This window comes from Mytilus trossulus, chromosome 13 (assembly GCF_036588685.1).
Source record: "Mytilus trossulus isolate FHL-02 chromosome 13, PNRI_Mtr1.1.1.hap1, whole genome shotgun sequence".
NCBI lineage: Eukaryota > Metazoa > Mollusca > Bivalvia > Mytilida > Mytilidae > Mytilus > Mytilus trossulus.
In genome coordinates, this window is record NC_086385.1 from 10,750,227 (window position 1) to 10,773,276 (window position 23,050).

General features: G+C 31.9%; 1 protein-coding gene across 9 annotated transcripts in view; it reads left to right on the forward strand.

Annotated features, from left to right (window-relative positions):
* Nucleotides 1–23,050, forward strand: part of LOC134695530 (uncharacterized protein KIAA2012 homolog) — a 107,657-nt gene that overhangs the window by 38,759 nt on the left and 45,848 nt on the right. Inside the window, exons 9-19 of one of the 9 annotated variants that reach the window (XM_063556811.1) lie at nucleotides 331–348; nucleotides 2,674–2,892; nucleotides 4,368–4,481; nucleotides 6,344–6,454; nucleotides 7,722–7,874; nucleotides 11,954–12,106; nucleotides 14,207–14,281; nucleotides 15,458–15,556; nucleotides 16,350–16,487; nucleotides 17,745–17,891; nucleotides 20,499–21,254. In XM_063556811.1, the coding sequence (XP_063412881.1) occupies nucleotides 331–348; nucleotides 2,674–2,892; nucleotides 4,368–4,481; nucleotides 6,344–6,454; nucleotides 7,722–7,874; nucleotides 11,954–12,106; nucleotides 14,207–14,281; nucleotides 15,458–15,556; nucleotides 16,350–16,487; nucleotides 17,745–17,891; nucleotides 20,499–21,254 (1,983 nt within the window). The remainder of the gene's footprint in view (nucleotides 1–330; nucleotides 349–2,673; nucleotides 2,893–4,367; nucleotides 4,482–6,343; nucleotides 6,455–7,721; nucleotides 7,875–11,953; nucleotides 12,107–14,206; nucleotides 14,282–15,457; nucleotides 15,557–16,349; nucleotides 16,488–17,744; nucleotides 17,892–20,498; nucleotides 21,255–23,050) is intronic. The other 8 variants (XM_063556812.1, XM_063556813.1, XM_063556814.1 and 5 more) reach the window with 8 other exon arrangements.

The window sequence follows — 23,050 nt, forward strand, 5'->3', positions numbered from 1 at the left end:
TGCATTACAGTTATATCAAATTAAATTATTTGTAACTTGAATCAGTTGAGAAAAAGTTGTAAAATGCATGAAGAATTTGCATATAATGCAGACAAATCCATATTGTTTTTTTTTTATTATTTTGTCTAGTTATTTTGCTAGTTTAGGAAGTTGGATGATTTTATGTGTATTAGATTATTCTAGAATAAAACAGTATATGATTTATTATCAAATGTATACAATGTCAAAACTTATTGGATTAATTTCATTGAGACAGCAGCCCAACATGAAACAAAGGGTGTATTCAAATCAAATTATAAAATTTTAAATTAACTTGTGTGTCTTTGTTAGATTCAGAGTCATCAAGAGGTAATACTAGAATTCCATATTTTCAATTTACACAGTTACTTCCCTTTTATTGAAGTTATCTCCCCTTAATAGCAGCATATTTGAATATACAGTTTTGTGTATTAAAAAATTAAGACAATTGTACAGTATTTGTCTGAAGATAAAGACACTGATTTTAAAGAATTAATAGCTGAGATGTCAATGTATTTAGAAAAAAAGGCTAATTATTTGCAATATTTCGCTACAAGGGGAAGTAAATCTTTATACTGAGGAAGTCATTGTGCAAATTGATGCAGGAATTGTTAAAAACAACAAATGTATATATGAAGCTTGAACTGTCTTACACATTTTTCTATTTCTTAAATATTATAATTGCATATGTCACATTTCTCCATTTAACACAAAATTGTCTGATCTTCTCGATCTCTCTCTTAATATATATCTGCAAATATTTCTGTTTCAAAAATATCAATTGTTTCATACATATATGTTTTACTTAACCATGTTCTTTTTTTTGCAGAATGACTCAATGTCATCGATACAAATTTGCTTGGCTTTGTGACTAAAACAAACCTTTCCTTATTTTCTATGGATATAACACATAATTGAAGTCTACAAACTATTGAAACTTTTGTCTTCTCTATTTTCAAAATATTCTGCTGGACTTTACCTTCAAATATATATTAATCAGAACAATAATATAGTGCTTTATTAATATAAATAAGAAGATGTGGTATGATTCGCAATGAGACAACTCTCCACAATAGACAAGAATGGCACAGACATTAACTACTATAGGTCACGTACAGCCTTCAACAATAAGACAACCAATGGAAGTTTTTAACGACCTTGACTGGCTATACAGCCCTTGCATGGTCGGGCAATAAGCAAAGCCCAAAAATCAATTTATAGTCTGATTACAATCCAGATCATGTGACCATATCATGTGACCATGCTTTGCTTACAAGGATCTGACAACACTCCATTCAAGAGATAACTGTATTGTATTTTAAGCTCCAACGGCATCAATTGGTGATTTGATGGTTGCTAACTAAGGCTACTAGCAATGCATTATAGCTTAAAATACAATATTTATACCCCACGCAAAGAGTTATGGACGGGAAATTGCGATTCAATTTTTTTTCTAGGAGTTACGCCCCTTTGAACTTATTTACTGTAGTGTACTACTGCAACAGTTTGTCATCGCAACTCCTCTCAAACCACACAACAGAATTTCATGAAATTTTGTAGATAATAAGGACATACTATGCATGTAGATGTGCATATTGACAGGAAATTATTATTCAATATTTTTTCTTATACAATTGTTTTCCTTACACTTATTTAATTTCTCCAATGACAATGTGGGGACGTGGGGTATGTGAGCGTGCTCACAAAGGTTCTTAAATGTTATCTTTATTCTAATGAAACTGACAGAAAACCAATGTTTAATCATACATTTTAAATCTGTCATACTGTTGTCTGCACTTGCACAAATTTTTCATGGCATATATCAATTGTGAATTGATGCTATGCAAATTTTTGAAGTTATCCAATCAAAATCAACATTACAAACGATGTTGCTCCAGAATTTACTTTCTGTTTAAAAGACTTTCAGAATCCTCGGGTTTTGACAGTATGATATATATACATTATAAAAAATTTAAAGGCTGAAATTTCTCTACAAGAACAAAAAGTAAAGTATTGTGAAATCTCTTTAAACTGTTTTTTATGATCAGCTCAGTCAATATAAAAAAGTGGATGAGGTATGATTGCCAATGAGACAACTCTCCACAAGAGACCAAAATGACACAGAAATTAACAACTATAGGCAGTGATTTTGCTAGCGCTCTATAGTATAGGTCGCAGTGTGGCCTTCAACAATGAGCAAAGCCCATATGTCATAGTCAGCTCAGTAAGTCAGGTAACTTTGGAACTGACATAATTTGTAATATACTTTTCTAAAATTGTCTGTTGAATTTATAGATTATAAAAAAAACTATGGTTTCATCTTCCTGTTGCAAAGTAAAGGTTAGGTTGTTTTGACTTTTTTTAGATCCATTTTGGTCATTATAGCTCTTGAAATGTTTTGATGCTTTTTCATACTTGGCTTTCAAATATTCGACTTTGAGCATTCCCGTTTAAGGTTAAAATCTTGATATGCACTTCAGACTCAGATTTTTTCTCATCAGTCTTACAGTAAAATACAGAACCAATACAATTTTTTAGACAATCATGCAGCACATCAAGATATTTGTTACAATAACTGATCAGGAATTTATCAAATAATGTATGATTTTTGTCAGATTCCTGTAAACTTAAACTCACTTGTTATTATCTTTTCAGCTACTTCTCCCTTGCCATTCGATAATGCCGAAAGTGAAAAAGAATATGTGGGCAGTGTTCCAGTGGCCAGTGTCCGTGGTGACCAGTCAAGTGTGCCACAATTGCCTCATATTAGTGGTGCGATGCCACTCACACCTATTGGAGAGGCCAGTCGTGAGGGGACAAGAATGACTATTCCTGTTTCTCTGCCGCCTATTGGACAAGATCAGGGTATTGATGGTGAGAAATATCAATTATCATGTGTTTTCACATATGTTTCAATGAATTATATATTTTTATCATATGTTTTTACAGGTTTTATAAAAGTGTAGCATGTAATCACATGTTTTATTAAAATTTCATGTGTTTTCATATATGTTTGGCTGAATGGTCATTCATATTCATAATTGTTTCGCTGGGTTTCTCATTCCAATTTACGTTTGATTTGCCTCAATGAATTGTTGTATTTTCACATATGTTTTATTGAATGTAATGTGTTTTTACATGTGTTTCAATTCATTGTCATGTGTTTCACAGAATTTTGTTTCACTGAATTGTTTTCCGTTTTCACATGTGTCAATTCATTGTCATGTGTTTCACATATGTTTCAATGAATTGCCATGTGTTTTAACATGTTTCAATGAATTGTGATGTGTTTTAAAATATGTTTCAATGAATTGTGATGTGTTTTAATATGTTTCACTGAATTGTCATGTGTTTTCACATATATTTCACTGAATTGCCATGTGTTTTCACATTTTCACATTTCTTCACATGTTTCACTGAATTGCCATGTTAAAAAGTTATATACTATTTCTGAATCCCTGTATATTAATTTGGTTAATTGCTACATGTGCTTATGAATTGGTGATGGTATGATTTGTTGTTTAATATTTAATAATTCTGTCATATTTTTTGCCTGATTAAAAGCTTCATTTTCAATTTTAAGTTTCTGCTTAATATATAGATAAGTGGATGTGGTATGATTGCCAAAGAGACAATTAATTCACCAAAGTTCAAATGAAGTGGATCTAATTAGTTATAGGCAACTGTACAGTACGGCCTTCAACAATGAAGAATGCCCATACTGTATAGTTGGCTATGAAGGACCCTGGCATGAAAAACATGCAGCAATTAAATTTAGAAAAAATCCAGCCTAATTTATACCAAAACAATTTACAAAAAATAAATATGACACACCACTTCATCAAAAAAATACAAAGAACATTTATTTAATGTATCAATAAATCTTTAAATCATAAAGTATTTCATTATCAACATTATTAAAAGAATGAAAAATATGACAGAATATAATTATCAAAGCTTTGAATGTTTTTATTTGCAAATGTATAAGTAAATTGTTATAATATATTTTCCAATATATGCTATGTTTGATGGACTCAATAATATAAAAGAAAGATGAATAAGAAATTCCTGTTTATTGTTAGAAAATGAGAAGTACTGTGTTTCCTCTTTGTCAAATTTTGTTAAAGAAAAGTTACAAAAAATAGTAACTTTATTGTCATTAAACGTAAGAACTTTTCTCACCTGCATTAGAATGAGCAATTTACGGTAGTCCTTTTGAATAAGGAATTATAAGATTTTATGCTCAATTTTGCTGTCCATCAAACATTGTGTACACTTGTAATCATAACCTGTAGTTTGCACTTTGTCTTACCTGTGCTTTACCTGTTTTACCTGTGTTTTACCTGTAGGTGTACCCATGTTAACTGTAATACCTCCAACCCCTCAACATTCTAGCTTAACTGCTTCTCCTACTAAGATGGTGAAAGATTCTCAACTCCTTCCTCAAGATGAAGGCAATGAAGGTTGGTTGGTGATCACATGACTTATCACATGACTTGTCACACTATTGAGTTACTTCCATTGTTTGATAGAAAAGTTTGAAATACATTTACTGTAAGTTTGGAAATTATTATACCCCCGCTTTAAAAAAGGGGGGGGGGGGGTATACTGTATTACCTCTGTCTGTCCGTCCGTCCCATGAATATTTTTCGTCGCATTTTTCTCATGAACTACAATACAAGGATTTCTGAAATTTGGTTTCAGGATTTATATAAGTCAGCTATACCGTGTGATGCGTTTTCAGATTCATCACTTGACAACTTCCTGTTTACCGAACACTTACATATTTTTACACTATTAATTTTATCCACTTGCGGCGGGGGTATCATCAGTGAGCATTAGCTCGCAGTTTCACTTGTTTTGTGCATTTTTAATTATTCACAATTTTTTTTAGAAAAACAGGATATCAGAATGCAAGTTCTTTCTATTGTGAAGCTCACCTGTTCATATTATTTACAATAGTTAAAACCTCCAATTTAAATTACCATATTTAATTTACAGTATATGCATAATTTTTAAGCAGGATACTCTTTTTAAAGTAACAATATTTTTTACCAAAGATTTCTTAAATAGTCGTTGCTTTTTCTCACAACATCATGTGTTCTCCAGTTTATTTATATTGTAGCCCTGTAATGTTTTGTTGTCATTTTAATGTTATATTTCACATGGCCATAAAAGAGGGAGGTTTGGCAAGCCATAAAACCAGGTCTAACCCACCATCTTTTCCTTTAAAAATGTCCTCTACCAAGTCAGGAATATGGCCATTGTTATATTATTGTTCGTTTCTGTGTGTGTGTTACATATTAACGTTGTGTTTCCGTTGTGTCGTTTGTTTTCTCTTATTTTTGAGTGTAAATTCACATTACTATAAGACGTGTCACGGTACTTATCTATCCCAAATTCAAGTATTTGGTTTTAATGTTATATTTGTTGTTCTCATAGGATTTTGTCTAATGCTTAGTCCGTTTCTGTGTGTGTTACATTTTAATGTTGTGTCGTCGTTCTCCTCTTATATTTAATTCGTTTCCCTCAGTTTTAGTTTGTTACCCCAATTTTGTTTTTTGTCCATGGATTTATGAGTTTTGAACAACGGTATACTACTGTTGCCTTTATTTATGACTGGCCTGAATAATTCAATTCCTCCCTAAAATTAATCTCTTCTACATGCCAGCCCCTGAATTCCTTTTACATCAAAAACTCCTTATGAATCCTGGTTTTTGATTGGTGACCTATGTAGCCTTCATAGAGCAGCTAAATATAACAACTTAAAGCATTGTATAAAATAGAAAAGTAATTTTACAAATTGTTTACAAGCGAAGTAACTCAGACCGGAAACCTTATCAACCCCTTTGATATATATATATAAAATCTACAATGATACTTCAAGGCATATGACTTCAACAAAATTTGAAACTTTTGTTTGTATTTTTTGTTCACATTGAATGAATCTTTAATTTTCTATAATTATAATCCATTAGTTATATAAATTCTAATTATTTTTTTCCCATAGTAAATCTACAAGTAAATATGTGATTGCTCTTCATTTCATGTTGACATGGATTATATATTTATTAGAATAAATGGCTTCTTTATAACAAAATTCACAATTCAAAGAGATTTTGGTCTAAAAAAGAAGAGCCTAATGAATCATGTTCACCTAATCAAATATTTCTGTCTTCATTTTTAGAGATCAGCAGTTTGGCTATTGGATAAGAACAAAAAGGCCCTTACTAAAACAAACTTATTCATCACAAAAAAATATAAAAGATTTGCATGTTAAGACATAATGCTATTTGAAAATTTGAAATAATTTTTTTTTTTATAGAGTTTTCCGATGAGAGTGGTGTTGGTGTGAAGACGGAGAGAACAGAGAGACATTACGGGGAGGACACTGAAAGAAAGAGGAGAGTACGAAGAATAAAGGCTGAAAATACAGGTATGTTGCAATCTAATTAATAAAAGTACAAGCATTCATAGATATAAGAAGATGTGGTCACATAATGAGTGCCAATGAGACAACTCTCCATCCAATAGATTTAGGAAGATGTGGTATGAGTGCCAATGAGACAACTCTCCATCCAATAGATTTAGGAAGATGTGGTATGAGTGCCAATGAGACAACTCTCCATCCAATAGATTTAGGAAGATGTGGTATGAGTGCCAATGAGACAACTCTCCATCCAATAGATTTAGGAAGATGTGGTATGAGTGCCAATGAGACAACTCTCCATCCAATAGATTTAGGAAGATGTGGTATGAGTGCCAATGAGACAACTCTCCATCCAATAGATTTAGGAAGATGTGGTATGAGTGCCAATGAGACAACTCTCCATCCAAATAACAATTTATAAAAGTAAACAATAATAAGTCAAAGTACGGCCTTCAACACAGAGCCTTGGCTCACACTGAACAGCAAGCTATAAAGGGCTCCAAAAATGACAAGTGTAAAACCATTCAAACTGGAAAACCAACAGTGTAATCTATATAAAAAAACATTTGTTTCAAAGACTTATATAAAAAAACATTTTTTTCATAGACTAGTTCAAACATATTTTAATGGCTATCTAACACCAAAGGTTATGTAATTCATGTCAAACTTAGCAGAGCAACACTAACAAAAATGTCAATTTTGATATGCTGCTTATTAAAAATACAATTTACATTGCAGTTTTGGTTGATACACCACACACGCACTGAATGTTATATTAGAATTATAACATGGCTTTTTCACAAAGCAAAAAAAGGGTCTCACATTAGAATATTTCTTTACAAACTTTTCTTATTGTATTTATTTCAACGCGTCCTTGCAGGGTGAAAGTGTTTCTCTAATTTTTGTGCTATTTTCAAATTTCCTGTGAAAAATCTGTTCTCAGCAAATGATTGGTTAAAATTTAATTATGATGTTAAATTTTCTTGTTTTCTTCCAAATTTTGTTATTGTGACGTCATGAAAAAAGGCGACCATGCCTGATGACGTCACATCAAAAGTACACAACTTTCCTCAAATCTTTGAAAAGGAAGGATAAAAATCATTAGAGAAAAATAGTTTCCACCACTGTAACTCGTGTATTACGATTTTCTCGGCAAGCCTCATGCTTTAAATATTGAAACTTAACTGTCTCGAGTGAAGAAATATCGTAATCATTTGTTGCAGTTATCTATGTCCCATGTTGTTTATAATGTGAATTAAATTTATTTAACCAGGCCCTTCTGTATCAGGAGGTTACCACCTACACAGCAGTACAGAGAGTCTGGGAGGACCAAGCAGCGCCCACTCTTTGCCAACAGCCAAGCCACTCAGAACTCATTGGAAGGGCAGCACTCAGAGCCTCAAGAGTGATCGATCAAAGAAAGGATGTATGTACTGAATGCTGTTATCAGGGGTCATTTCAAGATATGTTGAAATGCTGTTTTGAGGGGTCGTTTCAAGATATTAATTGGAATGCTGTTTTGAAGGGTCTTTTTAAGATATGTATTGAAATTTTATTATGAAAGGTCATTTAAAGATATCATCTAAAATGCTGTTTTGAGGGGTCAATTCAAGATGTCAATCGAAATGCTGTTTTAAGGGGTCATTTCAAGATATCAATTGAAATGCTGTTTTAAGGCGTCATTTCAAGATGTCAACTGAAATGCTGTTTTAAGGGGTCATTTCAAGATATCAATTGAAATGCTGTTATGAGGGGTCATTTCAAGACATGTACTGGAATCCTTTTATGCGGGGTCAAGATATTTACTCTTGAAGATAGTTTACTGTGGATTCATTATTATTCGTTGGATACCAATTTTTGTGGTTTTTGTGGGTTCAGGTGAACCACGAATGCAAAGGTTCAACTAATTACACATTTTCTATAGGATGTGTATGAAGTGATAAGTAAAACCATGAAATCAAATACCCTCAACTTCTCTCAATCCACGAAAATTGATACCCACGAAAATAAATGAATCCACAGTACAAGCCAAAATAAAGAGGGGTGGGGGTGCACTAACTATGTAAAGTGTGTTAGAGATGAGCTACTAGAATAGGTAACTCTTTCAAGTTTGTGATAAATGATAATGATTTATAAAGGACTTTGAGCATGCATTGTCATGACAGCAAATAGAAATCACTTAGGTTGGGGAGGGGGGGAATACCTGTTTATGTTAACCTGTTTTGGCCCTTTTCAAGGTGTTGTTAACTGTTATCTGAGACAAACTGTTTTTGCAAAAAATCAAGGTGTTGTTAACATGTTAAGGGACCCCCTATTGCCACCCCCTCATCACTTCTAAATCTAACAACATCAAATGAAGTCTATCTTTTATTCTTTATAAATGGTGTTGGGTCAAATTGTGCTTTGTTGACTCTCACTGCATTAGATTTTTATTGACACAATGTTGCAGATGAAATCACTGAAAAGAAGAAACAAAAATTGTCTAAAAATGTGGAAAAATTGGTAGGTAAAAAACCTGAAACAACCGTTATTAAAACACCTAAAGAACTTCCTGTAAAAAGTATATCTGAATCCAATGACCTGACTGAATGTCTTGTTACCTTGGCAATTATGAAATCAATTAAAGATGTTGAGGAAGATGATACCATGACAAAGAAGGAAATATCAACAAAAGATGAAGTTCAAGATTATAAATTTAAAATAAAGTATGAAGTTCAGGATTTTGATAAAACTAATAATAAAAATAATGGGACAAAAGAAAAGGACAATAATCAGAGGGCCAATTACATTGATTCTACCATAGAGGGCATTGAAAGGTCAAGAAGTTTTGTGGAAATGTCAGCTGAGAAAAATGAATTCATGCGTATTCTTCCTCCTCAGCCAAATTATGTTCTTGATAGAAAAAGGAGAGCTTCAGGATTCAGGTTGGATTTATTAGATAGAAAAAGGCGCTTATCTGTTTTGATAGAAGAACCTATTGAAAATTTAGAGAGACTTAAAACTGATGGGCATGCAATTGATGAAAGACAAAAAGTGCTCCAAACTCTAAATAAGGGTTTATTTGGGATCGAGGATCCATACAAGGATTTTGAAAGGAACAGTATAAAAAAGTCTAAAGTTTCTGATCCTGAAAAAAAGATGAAATCTGTACGCTTCAGGCTAGATTCAGATGAAGGAAGAAAAATAAATACAGAGGGAAATTTCTCTGAGCGTCCTAGTACTTCGACAAATGAAAGATTAAAGAATTCAAAGGAAACTTCAAAATTGTTATCGTCAGTGAAACAAAGAAGTACAGACCTGAGTAAAGACCGTCTGCTGTCGTTGAGTCTGAGTTCATTTAGTATAAAAGAATGGACGACCTTGAACTCGGAGTCATTAAAAAGGCGAGATTATACAGTCAGAGTTGGTGAAGACAGTAATATTAATATTGAACCGTTAAAAAGAAATGAAAATGTTAAAATGAACCCTTTTTCAAAAACAAAAACTGAAAATGAGGAATATGATGTGATGGGGAAGGGGAGTGTTGTGAAAGATGGATTTATGAAAGCAACATCAGAAGAATTGGAATTCGAAGACATCTTTCCAGAAGAACGTGTTGAGTTTGATGAAGAAATAGAGCTGTTAAATTTTCTTCATGATACCTCTAGACCGAAATTAGATGCTGAACATTATTTCAACAGCTCAGCAGAAGAAAGCGATGATTTGAGTTATGTTGACAGGAGAGAGGATGTAAATAATCATTGGCTCGCTTTATCAATGGACAACAAGGACGACGATGATGATGATAATGATGATGATGACGATGATGATGATGATGATGATGATGATGAGGTCATTGACAAGGTCGCTGAATATCAGAAACTTGATGCTAAATCATTGAAAGAATTACAGAGAAGGATGATTTTACAAGACAGAATGAAACAAAGAAAGGAAGAAAAAAGAAATGAGAAAGAAGAAAGTCAAGATGAGAATTCTACGGAAGATGGCGGCACAGATAAGAGTGATGACTCATCTGAAGGTGCAAGCCAAGATGTTGTGGAAAAGATGTCAGGAATACTCAAGAAAAGTTCTACAAGTTCAAGAACCAGTAAACGTTTTATTATTATATGTAGAATGGTGGATGGATATATTTTGGTAATGGACATCAGATGGGATAACTTTTGGAATTTATTTAGACTGATAGAAGGATTTATTTTTGAATATATGTAGAATGGTAGATGGATTTATTTCAGTAATGGACATCAGATGGGATAACTTTTGAAATTTATTTAGACTGATGGAAGGATTTATTTTTGAATATATGTAGAATGGTAGATGAATTTATTTTGGTAATAGACATCAGATGGGATGGAATTTATTTAGACTGATAGAAGGATTTATTTTTGGATATATGTAGAATGGTAGATGGATTTATTTTGGTAATGGACATCAGATGGGATAACTTTTGAAATTTATTTAGACTGATGGAAGGATTTATTTTTGGATATATGTAAAATGGTGGAAGATAAAGGGATAACTTTGAAATTTTATGTAGACTTATGAATGGATTTACTTTGGAATTTATATAGAATCGTGGAAGATTAAGGGATAATGGATTTATTTTAGTACTGAATTTGGAAGATGAAGGGATAGATTTGGAATTTATGTAGAATGGTTGATGGATTTATTTTAGTAATGAAAGAGGAAAGAATATTTGTTTTTAATGTTTCATATATGTAGAAACAATTTGTGGATTTTTGTGTACTTGGGTTATCCCAACAACTCCTTTTATCTAACCATATAAATAGAAAAGGGATTTTGGTAATACTTTTTTTTATATATTTTCTTTTTGTAGGTTTAAATTATTCATATATATTCCCAATTTAATTTAATTTTTATTTTTTATTTCAGTATGTGGTTTGCTTAAACATATGCACCTTTAAAATCAGTGAAAAAACATTCTTAAAATATCATTTGATAAAATCAACATTGATTATAGTAAAGTTTAATGACGATCTCAAAGTGTTGAAATGAATAGTATCATTTAGGGCGAGAAAAAAAGGTTTGTTTTGGGTTTCATTGACTCCAATGTTAAAATTAAATTGAATTGAAAAAAAATATTCTAAAACATTGCAAAAAGGAAACAATCTTTGAAGTCAGTATGAACATTAATACATAACTAGACTCTTTAAAAACATGACATTTTCTGGATTGTGACTAAAAATAATTGTGACTTATAGATGTACCGAAAGGGAACCCAAAACACACTTTTTTGTCAATGTTTGATTTTGTTAAAAGAGATAAAATTCTGATGATGTTAAGGTTGTGTTTACTAGAATTCTAAAATAAATTATTAGAATTCTGAAAAAAATTATTAGAATTCTAATTCAAGATTATTTAATATATATGTTTTCACTGATTTTCACCCATTGCTTATACTTTATTTTTGCTTAGACACACCAATAGTTTTATATGCACTGGTTAGTTTTTTTTGTATGTTTAGTTTATTTTTTCCATTTTGTTTAGCGAGTAGTTTACCCGAGGACAGTAATAAAGGTAGCATTGTGATTGGTCCTGATGGGGAACCCATTAGTGTGGGTGGGCACATTGAAGTCCACACACGCCCAGAACAACAACATATAGAAAATGTTGGCGATGCTAATCGTTATTTTGGCAGAGGTAAGAAAAGGAAAAATATTTACACAGTGTTTAAAAATATCATTGAAAGTTTAACACAGTGTTTAAAAATATCATTGAAAGTTTAACACAGTGTTTAAAAATATCATTGAACGTTTAATAGCTAATAATTGTTTCTCAATGATTGAGAAAAGGAAATATTTTTACACAGTGTTTAAAAATATCATTGAAAGTTTAATAGCTAATAATTGTTTCTCAATGATTGAGAAAAGGAAATAAAAAAAATATTATTGAAAATTTGAAATCTAATAAGTGTTTCTCTATGATTGAGAAAAGGAAATATTTTTACACAGTGTTTAAAAATATCATTGAAAATTTAATATCTAATAAGTGTTTCTCTATGATTGAGAAAAGGAAATAAAAAAAATATTATTGAAAATTTGAAATCTAATAAGTGTTTCTCTATGATTGAGAAAAGGAAATATTTTTACACAGTGTTTAAAAATATCATTGAAAATTTAATATCTAATAAGTGTTTCTCTATGATTGAGAAAAGGAAATATTTTTAAAACAGTGTTTAAAAATATCATTAAAAGTTTAATATCTAATAAGTGTTTCTCTATGATTGAGAAAAGGAAATATTTTTACACAGTGTTTAAAAATATCATTGAAAATTTAATATCTAATGAATGTTTCTCAATAATTGTTTTGAACGTTGGATGGTTTATCGAGTCTGTTTTATAAAATTCCAGAAATAGTTTACCCTTTCTAAAAAAGTAAAAATACAGATATTTTTCTGGTTTATTTAAAAACTAAAAATGTATTTTAGTCGCAGGATTGTGACTTGGAAGAAATCAAGATATTTTTCTTAACTATGAAACAAATAGACAAGTGTACTCCCTAAAAAAAAAAATCCACAGCCAAAAGACATTTTTTTTTAAAGTGCAGTGTTGGTTTTTAAAAACACTATTTGGGCTATTTTAGGTTCTAGCTTGTCAGACATTTTAATTGATAAATACAAATCAGGTAAAAATAATCCAAAATATACATGATATATAGGTCAGGGCTTATGTAAGATTTTACATGGTAGTGACAACACACTGTTATATAACCATATGTGCCTGGTAGCACTAAATTGCACATCTACGGTTTAATGTAAGGTTTCACAAAAATAAATAATACAATTAACAAATTAGATAAAGGAAAATGATTAAGGTGGTACCCAACACTCACTAAAATTAATTTGGCTTGTTTAATTTTCATAAAATTTTGCCAAAGTATTTACTTAATGACCCTTTAACAAAAATATAAAAATTTCAAAAACTTTTAACCAACCAATTTGTCAGAAAAATTACACTGGTTATATAGCAGTTTGACAAACACCAATTTTGATCATTGAGAAGCTTACTACTCCCTTAACAACATAACGTCATTAAAACGTTCTGATGATTTTACAGAGTTATCTCCCTGTAGTGTTAGGTACCACCTTAACATTATTGAAATCATGGGATAGCTGAATATTTAAATTTATCGGTCGTCCAACTGTCTATATCACTCTGTTCAGCTCTTAATATTATTCCGTATCATGTCTTTGTGACGTCAAATACGTTGACCCGGCCTTAATAACTTTGACCCGGACATATCAGCGACGTCATAATGTTTGAACCGACGTTAATAACTTTGACCCGAACTTATCAAGTCATCTTTTATATGCTGATGAAACAAGGAAAACACTTATGAAACACACAAATATAGCCCAATAAATCGATTATCAGATTATCTGCATATTGATATTGCAAAATATCAGCTGCTTGACATTATATGAAGGCTTTTTGATCTCGTTCGCTACGCTCACTCGACAAAAAGCTTCATATGATGTCTCGCAGCTGATATTTTACGATATCAACATGCAGATAACCCGATAATCGGTACTTATTTGTTAAAAATAAAAAAAAAATAAAAAAAAAATCTAAATGGCAAATTTAAACTGTAATGAAACTCCCTCTACAAAAGTTAATCATGTGAATTACTGATATAGAATTGACATAATTTAAACTATTTTCTCAAAACAATGAAATTAATTAAAAACCCTTTATAATATTAAATTTTGAAACAATTTAAAGTTAAAAAAATCTACTCTAGAAACAGAAAGTAAAATCAAAGAGGAAGAAACAGAAGGTCAGAAAAGTGTCGAAGAGAACCCTGTCTCAGAACAAGGTATTGGAAAACAAATCCCCATGTCTCTCTCCCTGTCTTTACTTGACTTTCACCTTTCATGTGTCAGAAAAAGCTATTGGAAAACAAATCCCCATGTCTCTCTCTCTGTCTTTACTGGACTTTCACCTTTCATGTGTCAGAAAAAGGTATTGGAAAACAAATCCCCATGTCTCTCTCCCTGTCTTTACTGGACTTTCACCTTTCATGGATCAGAAAAATGGATGGGATGTTTTATTGCCATGTATCTCTCCCTGTCTCAACTGGACTTTCACCTTTCATGTATCAATAAAAGGTATGGGATATTTTAATCCCATATCTCTCAAATTGTCTCTACTAGACTTTTTGTTTTTCACCTATTTCATTTGATGCAGGGAGACTTGGAAAATTCACCATAATTGTACTTTCCTCAAATATTTATTTCCTGATCCCATATTTTACCTGTTTTGCATATTAATTTAAATGTTTTCCACCTTTTTAAATCTTCATTATTTTTTTTTATTTTATCCCAATTTATATTCCTGTTTTTTCCCCATCTCACCTTATCCCTCCCTACCTGACCTTATTTGCTGTTTCAGGGTGGTACATTTGAATGTTATGTGCATGCATTTTCCACACGACATAGATTTTTCTCACATTCTTTGTAGTGTTTTGATTTGGTTTGAGAATATATATTTTTGGTGGTGGATTATATTTTTGGAGTCTTATGTATTATCTGTTTTAATCTGTCTCTATTTTGATTTTTGTATTCTCTTAAGGGAGACAACTTAGCAGGATATGCACAAACCATTAAAAAGGGAGATAACTTCACAGGATTTACCAAACCTTTAAAAGGGGACATAACTTCACAGGATTTACCAAACCTTTATAAAGGGAGACAATTTCACAGCATTTACCAAACCTTTAAAAAGGGAGACAACTTCACATGATTTACCAAACCTTTAAAAAGGGAGACAACTTCGCAGGAATTACCAAACCTCTTTAAAGGGAGCTAACTTCACCCTTTTAATTTAACTTACCAAATATCTGTTTTAAACTTTAGTTGTCTCCCTTATGTGGGGAAAACAATTTTATTTGTTACTTCAATGTAACCTGTAAAAAAATAATTGAAAGATAGTAAATTCTCTGTTTTAATATAAAGTTCATTGATAAAATTATGAATGAAAAAACTTTTTGCAGATTTGATAAGTGACCAGGAATCTGATGATGAACCTGACGTCTGGAAGAGAAGACGAGGCGTCCAGAGGGAGGACATGAGAAATTATGCACATAAACGAGGTATGCACAAATATTATAATAATTGTATAATAATTTTAGCTCCGTTCATTAATTAAGTGCATATTGATGTACTGATAAGTAAAATAGAAAGAGGAACATTTTATGAAAAAAACCCAAAAAAACAAAACATTGCCTCTGATGAAAATAAGTAATAAGATATACATCATGTTGAAAAAGAGTGTCTTTTCATTATACAGATTTTTGTATTCATTAATCTGGGTTTCGATTTAGTGAGGGTAAAAGGTTAGTTTAAGAGCCTGTATTTTCTTGTATGGAAATTTTAATTAATCTAAAAAAAAAAAAAAAAAGTTCAAGAACTCGCATCTTTTTAATTGATGCTGTTTAAGAGGGACCAATGGAGTTCCTATGGATGAATTTTTATTTGAAAATTCAAATATTCCTGGACTTTTTTTTTTCTTATCTAATTATACAAGATCGATAGATATATTGGTTAAGTGAAGTACTTACTATAGTGAAAAGAAATTTTGATGGAAACTCCAGATTGGGTCATTATTTTCAGTGGAATTTGGGAATTAATGGTTAATGTAAGAGATCAGTGCAAGAGTATTTTAATTTTTCAGGAATTCAGGATGGCATCCCCTCCTACTGTTTCTCAAATTTACTTGATAGACATTTATTTTATTATATCATTCTGCAGTATTCTTTTTTTTTCATTGACAGAGGATCAAGGTTTGAAATCATTATAACAATTCATATATATTATATTTTTGCTGTTGAAATGTATGTGTACTTTCTTTATCTTTACTCTGACTGGGAATTTATTTTTATGAAGAAAAAAGACCCATTCCGCCTAGAAGACCAATAGTCCAGCGACAGCCTAGTCTCAAATCAAAATCAAATTCTTTATCGTCCTTTAATAAAACCGTACGATTTTCTGCCTCATCTAAGGACAAAGATGAGGGTTTTGAAGGTTTGTTACTCGCTGGTTTTGGGTGTGTTCAGTACTTATTTGTAAATGGCTCGTATTTGTTTTGTCCAGTTATTAATTTTGTAGGGCTTGTCTTGTTTTATGTACCATAAGCTAATTATCAATGTATGTATTGTGTGAAAGTTGCTCGGTGTAGGGCGTGTCAAGAAATTATTTATTAACTGCTCCATATGTTGTCCTGTGATTTGGTATTGGGCTTGGCTGTGTTGCTTACTATGTACAATGTGTTTTATTTATTACGTGTGACAAATATTATCTTTGTGTTGCAATTGAAATTGAAATGCAGTTGAACAAATGTGTACATGTACTGGCTTGGTTTTTAAACTTTTTTTTTGTTTGAAATTAGCTTTTAATTCGTCTTTTCTGAATCTAAAGGACTATGGGTATTCTCATTGTTTGACACCAAAATAAAAATAATGTAACGCCATTGGATGAATTTCCATTGTATAGAACATTCTAAACCTATCACAACATTTTGGTGTACGATTTTAAAAATATTACCCAGAATGCATTAGATTCTGAAAAGGCGAATTGCAAATGACAAGACATCTCTAATGTTTAAAATATCAGCTTGCCCATTTTGCCTATCAAGGTCAATTTGCTACTTTGTGTTTACTATTTCTTTATTGAAAATTCCTCCATAAAGGTAGATTACACTACTTTTATTTTTAGAGTTATCTAACCTTTTAACTCATCCTAAATAAATGCTGTTTGCTTTATATTTGCTGCAGTGGATATGACGCCATTACCTGTGCTTGCAGATTTTTTATTTGCCATTATTTTTTTTTATATTATTTTAATTTAGGACTTAAAACTTGTACATCCTAGATTTTTTTTATGTAAAATTTATTTTGACTGCTTCTTTTTGTGCAATTTTAAAATCAGTATTTAAATATTGTAAAGATGAGATAAAGCAAAATGAAATCAAGGGCAGTAGGTGTGTTAGACTCATTAAGAAATCAAAATTGGAATATGATAATATTCAATTAGCTTATAATTGAATGATTCCCTTTCTGAATATTTATAAATAGACTATTCTGATGATTATATATTCAAGTGTCCAATTATTATTAAATGATTCCCTGTCAAAGTTTCTCAATTTTAAGAAATAAACTATACTAATGATGATTATATTCAAGTGTTTTATTATTAAATGATTCCCCTTTCTAAATATTTAGAAATAGACTATACATAATGAAGTGGCTTATTATTCAATGATTGCCCTTTCTGCATATTTAGAAATAGACTATACAGGTGGGGATATTGATGCCACTCTGTCTATAAACTCGTGGAGTTACATACCCAAAGACACAGATCCTGAATTTGCTGGTATTGTTAACCAAATGAACAGAGCTAGCAGTTTACCAGGATTGCCTTTTCGTTCAGGTAGTCAAGACTGAATATGGCAGTGTTACCTCCCTTTGATTGACTTCACTGAGTTATCCCCTCTTTCACTGTTTGATGTCGTATGAGTGCCACCTATATATCAAAAAACAACTAATGGAATCAGGCATAACAGAGTGTTATCTCTTTTTGATTGACTTCACTGAGTTATCCCCTCTTTCACTGTTTGATGGAGTATGAGTGCCACCTATATATCAAAAAACAACTAATGGAATCAGGCATAACAGAGTGTTATCTCTTTTTGATTGACTTCACTGAGTTATCCCCTCTTTCACTGTTTGATGGAGTATGAGTGCCACCTATATATCAAAAAACAACTAATGGAATTAGGCTTAACAGAGTGTTATCTCTTTTTGATTGACTTCACTGAGTTATCTCCTCTTTCACTGTTTGATGGAATATGAGTGCCACCTATTTATCATACACCTAATGGAATCAGGCTTAACAGAGTGTTACCTCCCTTTGATTGGCTTCACTGAGTTATACCCTCTTTCACTGTTTGATGGAATATGAGTGCCACCTATATATCATACAACTAATGGAATCAGGCTTAACAGAGTGTTATCTCCCTTCGATTGACTTCACCGAGTTATTCTCTCTTTCACTGTTTGATGGAATATGAGTGCCACCTATATATCAAAAAACAACTAATGGAATCAGGCTTAACAGAGTGTTATCTCCCTTTGAATGACTTCACTGAGTTATCCCCCTTTTCCACTATTTTACACAGTATATAATTGGCCAGAATATTAACCAATTGTATAAGGTTTAATCCTTTCACTTTGTGCCTGTATATGATTGGCAGAATTTCTAACCTCTGAAAGATTGTGTTTTACAATATCTTTTTTCTTCCCATGTAACAGTGTGGTTTGCATGATTCCCCTTGGAAAATGGGTTTTATTATGTTTCCTTATTTTTTATAAACTTATATGTATACAGTAGTTTCTTTCACAATTTTATATATGTTATGCCTTTTGATTAATTAAATGATTGAAATTCTACTGAAAACGCACTTCCAAATATGTTTGTCTTTTTCATAAAATCTTAATTCTGGCTAATAATGTAATGAAAATTGAACAAATCAAAAAAAGTTTGCAAAACCTCAGCAAATTCTACCTTGCAACGATTTTTATTTTTAGAGTTAATTTCCTAATGCATGTAGAGTAAGACTTGGTTAGCTTGCTTGTTTTGTTTGTATATTGTACAATTATATTTGGGATGACCTCCAAACAAATCCAAATACATGTATCATATATACAGGTCACAGTTTTCAGTATGCCTATTTATATTGTTTGCTGGTGTCAATTATAGTTAAAATGCTTTAGTAAACGTTTATACTAACAAAGCAAGCAAGCTAACCAAAGTCTTCCCCTTCAGGCATTGGGAAATTAGCTGTAAATGTTGGCTATATATATACATTTTTGGTTATCTGTCAAAGGAGACTTTTCTATGTTTAAAGATATTAAAATTAAGTTGGTACCCAACACTTTAACTAAAATTAATTTGGCTCGTTTAATTTTCTTGAAATTTTGACAAAGTATTTACTATAGATATAGGAAGATGTGGTGTGAGTGCCAATGAGACAACTCTCCATCCAAATAACAATTTAAAAATTAAACCATTATAGGTTAAAGTACGGCCTTCAACACGGAGCCTTGGCTCACACCGAACAACAAGCTATAAAGGGCCCCAAAATTACTAGTGTAAAACCATTCAAACGGGAAAACCAACGGTCTAATCTATATAAACAAAACGAGAAACGAGAAACACGTATATATTACATAAACAAACGACAACTACTGTACATCAGATTCCTGACTTAGGACAGGTGCAAACATTTGCAGCGGGATTAAACGTTTTAATGGGCCCAAACCTTCTCCCTTTTTCTGAAACAATAGCATAACTATGACCATTTGACAAAAACATAAAAATTTAAAAAAAATTTGAACCAATTGTCTTATCAGAAAAAATACACTGGTTATATAGCAGTTTGACAAACACTTATTTTATCATTGAGAAACTTAATATTCCCTTATAAACACAACGTGATTAAAACGTTTAGCTGATTTTACAGTGTTATCTCCCTGTAGTGTTAGGTACCACCTTAATATATATATTTCTAAGTAATCATTGTGTGCTTTTATTTCAGCAAATTAATGCAAATTTATTTTTGATTATTTTCCAAATGCTAAAAATGAATGCATATAAAGTATTTGCCAGTTTTATCAGTGATGTCATATGTTATAATTTGCATAGCAATTAAATGACAAAAATCAGAAACATTGTACAGTTCTAACAAGTTATTTTTCAGAAACAGGGGCCATTTCAACTTTTAGCAATTTTAACCAGTTGCTCAAAGTCTCTTTGAAAAAAACCTGCAACCTATCAAACTAATATTTTTCATTGGCAAAGAAAATTTTGAATATTAGTTATGTCTTTTGAATATGGTGAAAATTAGTTTTTCCAAATTTGTATAAAGAATCCATCTCGTTAAAATGATGGGCCTGAATTTTAAAAACTTAAACTCAATTAAGGGTTGATTAAAAAAAGAAAGTTGATAACTATTGGTTATATTTAATGACATTTTAGATGAAAACTCCAAAGAATTTACAATGCTACTAAGCAGAGCCACAGAAAAAACAGAAGAAGGCATCGATTACCCCGGAGATCTAAGTCCTGATAAATCTGTGGCTATTTCTCACGTCTCTGTACCAGTAGCCAAACCAGGGACAGCACCAACTGATGGGCATGTAACTCCTGGAACTCCAATAAACACGGAGGACAATCATGGTTTAGTTTCCAGATTATCCCGTCATGAAGAAGAAGTTTTTGATGATGGTTCATCAGATCGTCAAATGTCCAGAGAAAGTGGCGGAAGAAAGAGTATCAGTCGTAGTAAACTTTCTGATAAAAGAAAAAGTATGTCACAGTTAGAAATGAGGTCTGGAAGTAAGACCGCCATTAATGATCAAGGGAGACGATCCAGTATGTCTGATGCTGAACGTAAAGCCAATACGTTGTCAAAACGAGAAGGAAGACTTTCTAAAGTCTCTATTCAGAGCTATTCCCGAACATCCAGTCGCCATGATCCAGAGACCCCAATAATAGACCCGTTGCTGGAGGCTGAACAAGAACATGAACTAGATACACCAAGAGAAGATCAAGAAGGTGAAAGGGAGACCAATTCACTGGAAAAATCCAATAGTCATAAGTCTTTGGATGAAGGGGCAGTAACTCCACCTCTGAATGAGGAAAAGGAACCTGAGACTGATGGGAAAGAATCTGATAAAGAGAGCAGGAAAAAATCTCAATCATCATTGGGAACTGTTGCCCCTTCAAGGCCAGGTAGTGAAAAACATATAGTTATCCCATCTGGATCTGAATCAACTCCTTCCCCAACCAATGAAAAACCTTCCTCTCCTGCACTTCCTTCAGATTCTAAGGTAGGCTCCGCCTCCTCTAAGATTGAAGCTGAATCAGGGCCTACTGAGGAAACTGATCATGCTGAACTGGGGCCTGGTGAAGATGTAGCTCATGCAGAATCAGGGCCTCCTGAGAAACTTCATAGAGAAGGTAGTAAATGTGTGGTTCACACTCACAGCACACTGAATGGTACACAATGATAAACATTCACAATTTGTGGCACACATAGTTCAAAATCTAGGTCATTAGTTTAGACAAAATATACTGTATATTTTACATAAAACAAATCAGTATGATAATTATACTATTAAGAAATACTAAAAGTAGATAGTCTTTATTTGAGTGAATAGTCTTTATTTAAGCCAATAATCTTTATTTAAGCGAATATTAAATTAACACATCATAGAACTATTTACTCAAAGATAAATATAGCCAAAAAATAAATGGAAGGTTCAGAAGCTGTAAAAGAACTAATTTTTGTGATTACTTAAATATCTTTCTAGATGACATCAAAGCAATGTTTTTGTCATTTCCTTATTATCTTGAATGTATTTATATTGAGGAAGGTCCAAGTTTATTTAAACAATTTATATACACATCATTTTCAATTGAAAATTCGTTGGTTTACACTATTGTTATTTACATTTTTAATAAGGCTAAAAAGAAGGTGTGTTTGATTCAAATGATGCATTAACCTAACACTACAAGAAAACCAGACTTAGTTCTATCATTCAAGAATGGGGACACTATTCACAAGTGCTGTGTAGTGTGCAATGCCATTCTACCAATACATATTTTCTTCACCAAGTTTCTGTTCTTTTTTTGAATGAATTCACTCATTTACACGATGGTTATAATAACTGACATTTCTATGATTGATAATCTTGTTTATCTCCCTTGGAATGGCTTCACTGAGTTATTCCCCTTTTCATCACATAGTTAAAATTGTTTTCACCCTTGGAATGTTTACACTGAGATTTCACAGATAGACAACTTTTGAGTTCGTTGCATTTCCGTCAAAAACTTTGGTTTTAGTTAACATCAATTGTGCATTTAGGGGGATCGTCACTAAATCTTTCCCATTTTGAGCAAGTGGTTGAAAAAATATGATGCTTTATTGCACAAATCATTCTGATAACTTTAATAAGTCTTATAATTGAAAATCAGCACTGCTGTCAATAGGGAATTGTAATTTAGTACTTATAAAACAAATGTTGTTTCCAGTTTATCCCGCATAATGACGATCACAAAAAACATTTGGCCAACTTTAATTGAGCAGGGATACAGGCGATCACCTTTAGGTCACAATTAAAAATATTTTGGTTTGCCCAAACCCTACCCCAAAGTTGAGACAGTGGGTAGGTAGGTAGGCATTTTCTTTTTTTTTCAAAAAGAGAAATTGAAGTATCAGGTGTTTATTAGTCTTCATGCCTATCTGATTAAAAAGAACTTCTTCAAATCAGGACAATAAAAGAATTTGAGTAGGCAGATTTTTTCTGGGTAGGTAGCGTTTGGGCAAACAAACCTATTCTTTTTTATGGCCTTATCTGCAGGTAATTGAAGTAATGAATGTGCACACGATTGGTGAACTTTTCTAGTGAAGGACATAACTTAAAAGTGATCTATTGATAGATGACCTTGTTATCCCCCTTGGAAGTGATTCAGTTATCTCCCTTGGAATGGATTAACTTGAGTTACTTCCCCTTCACAATATTTGT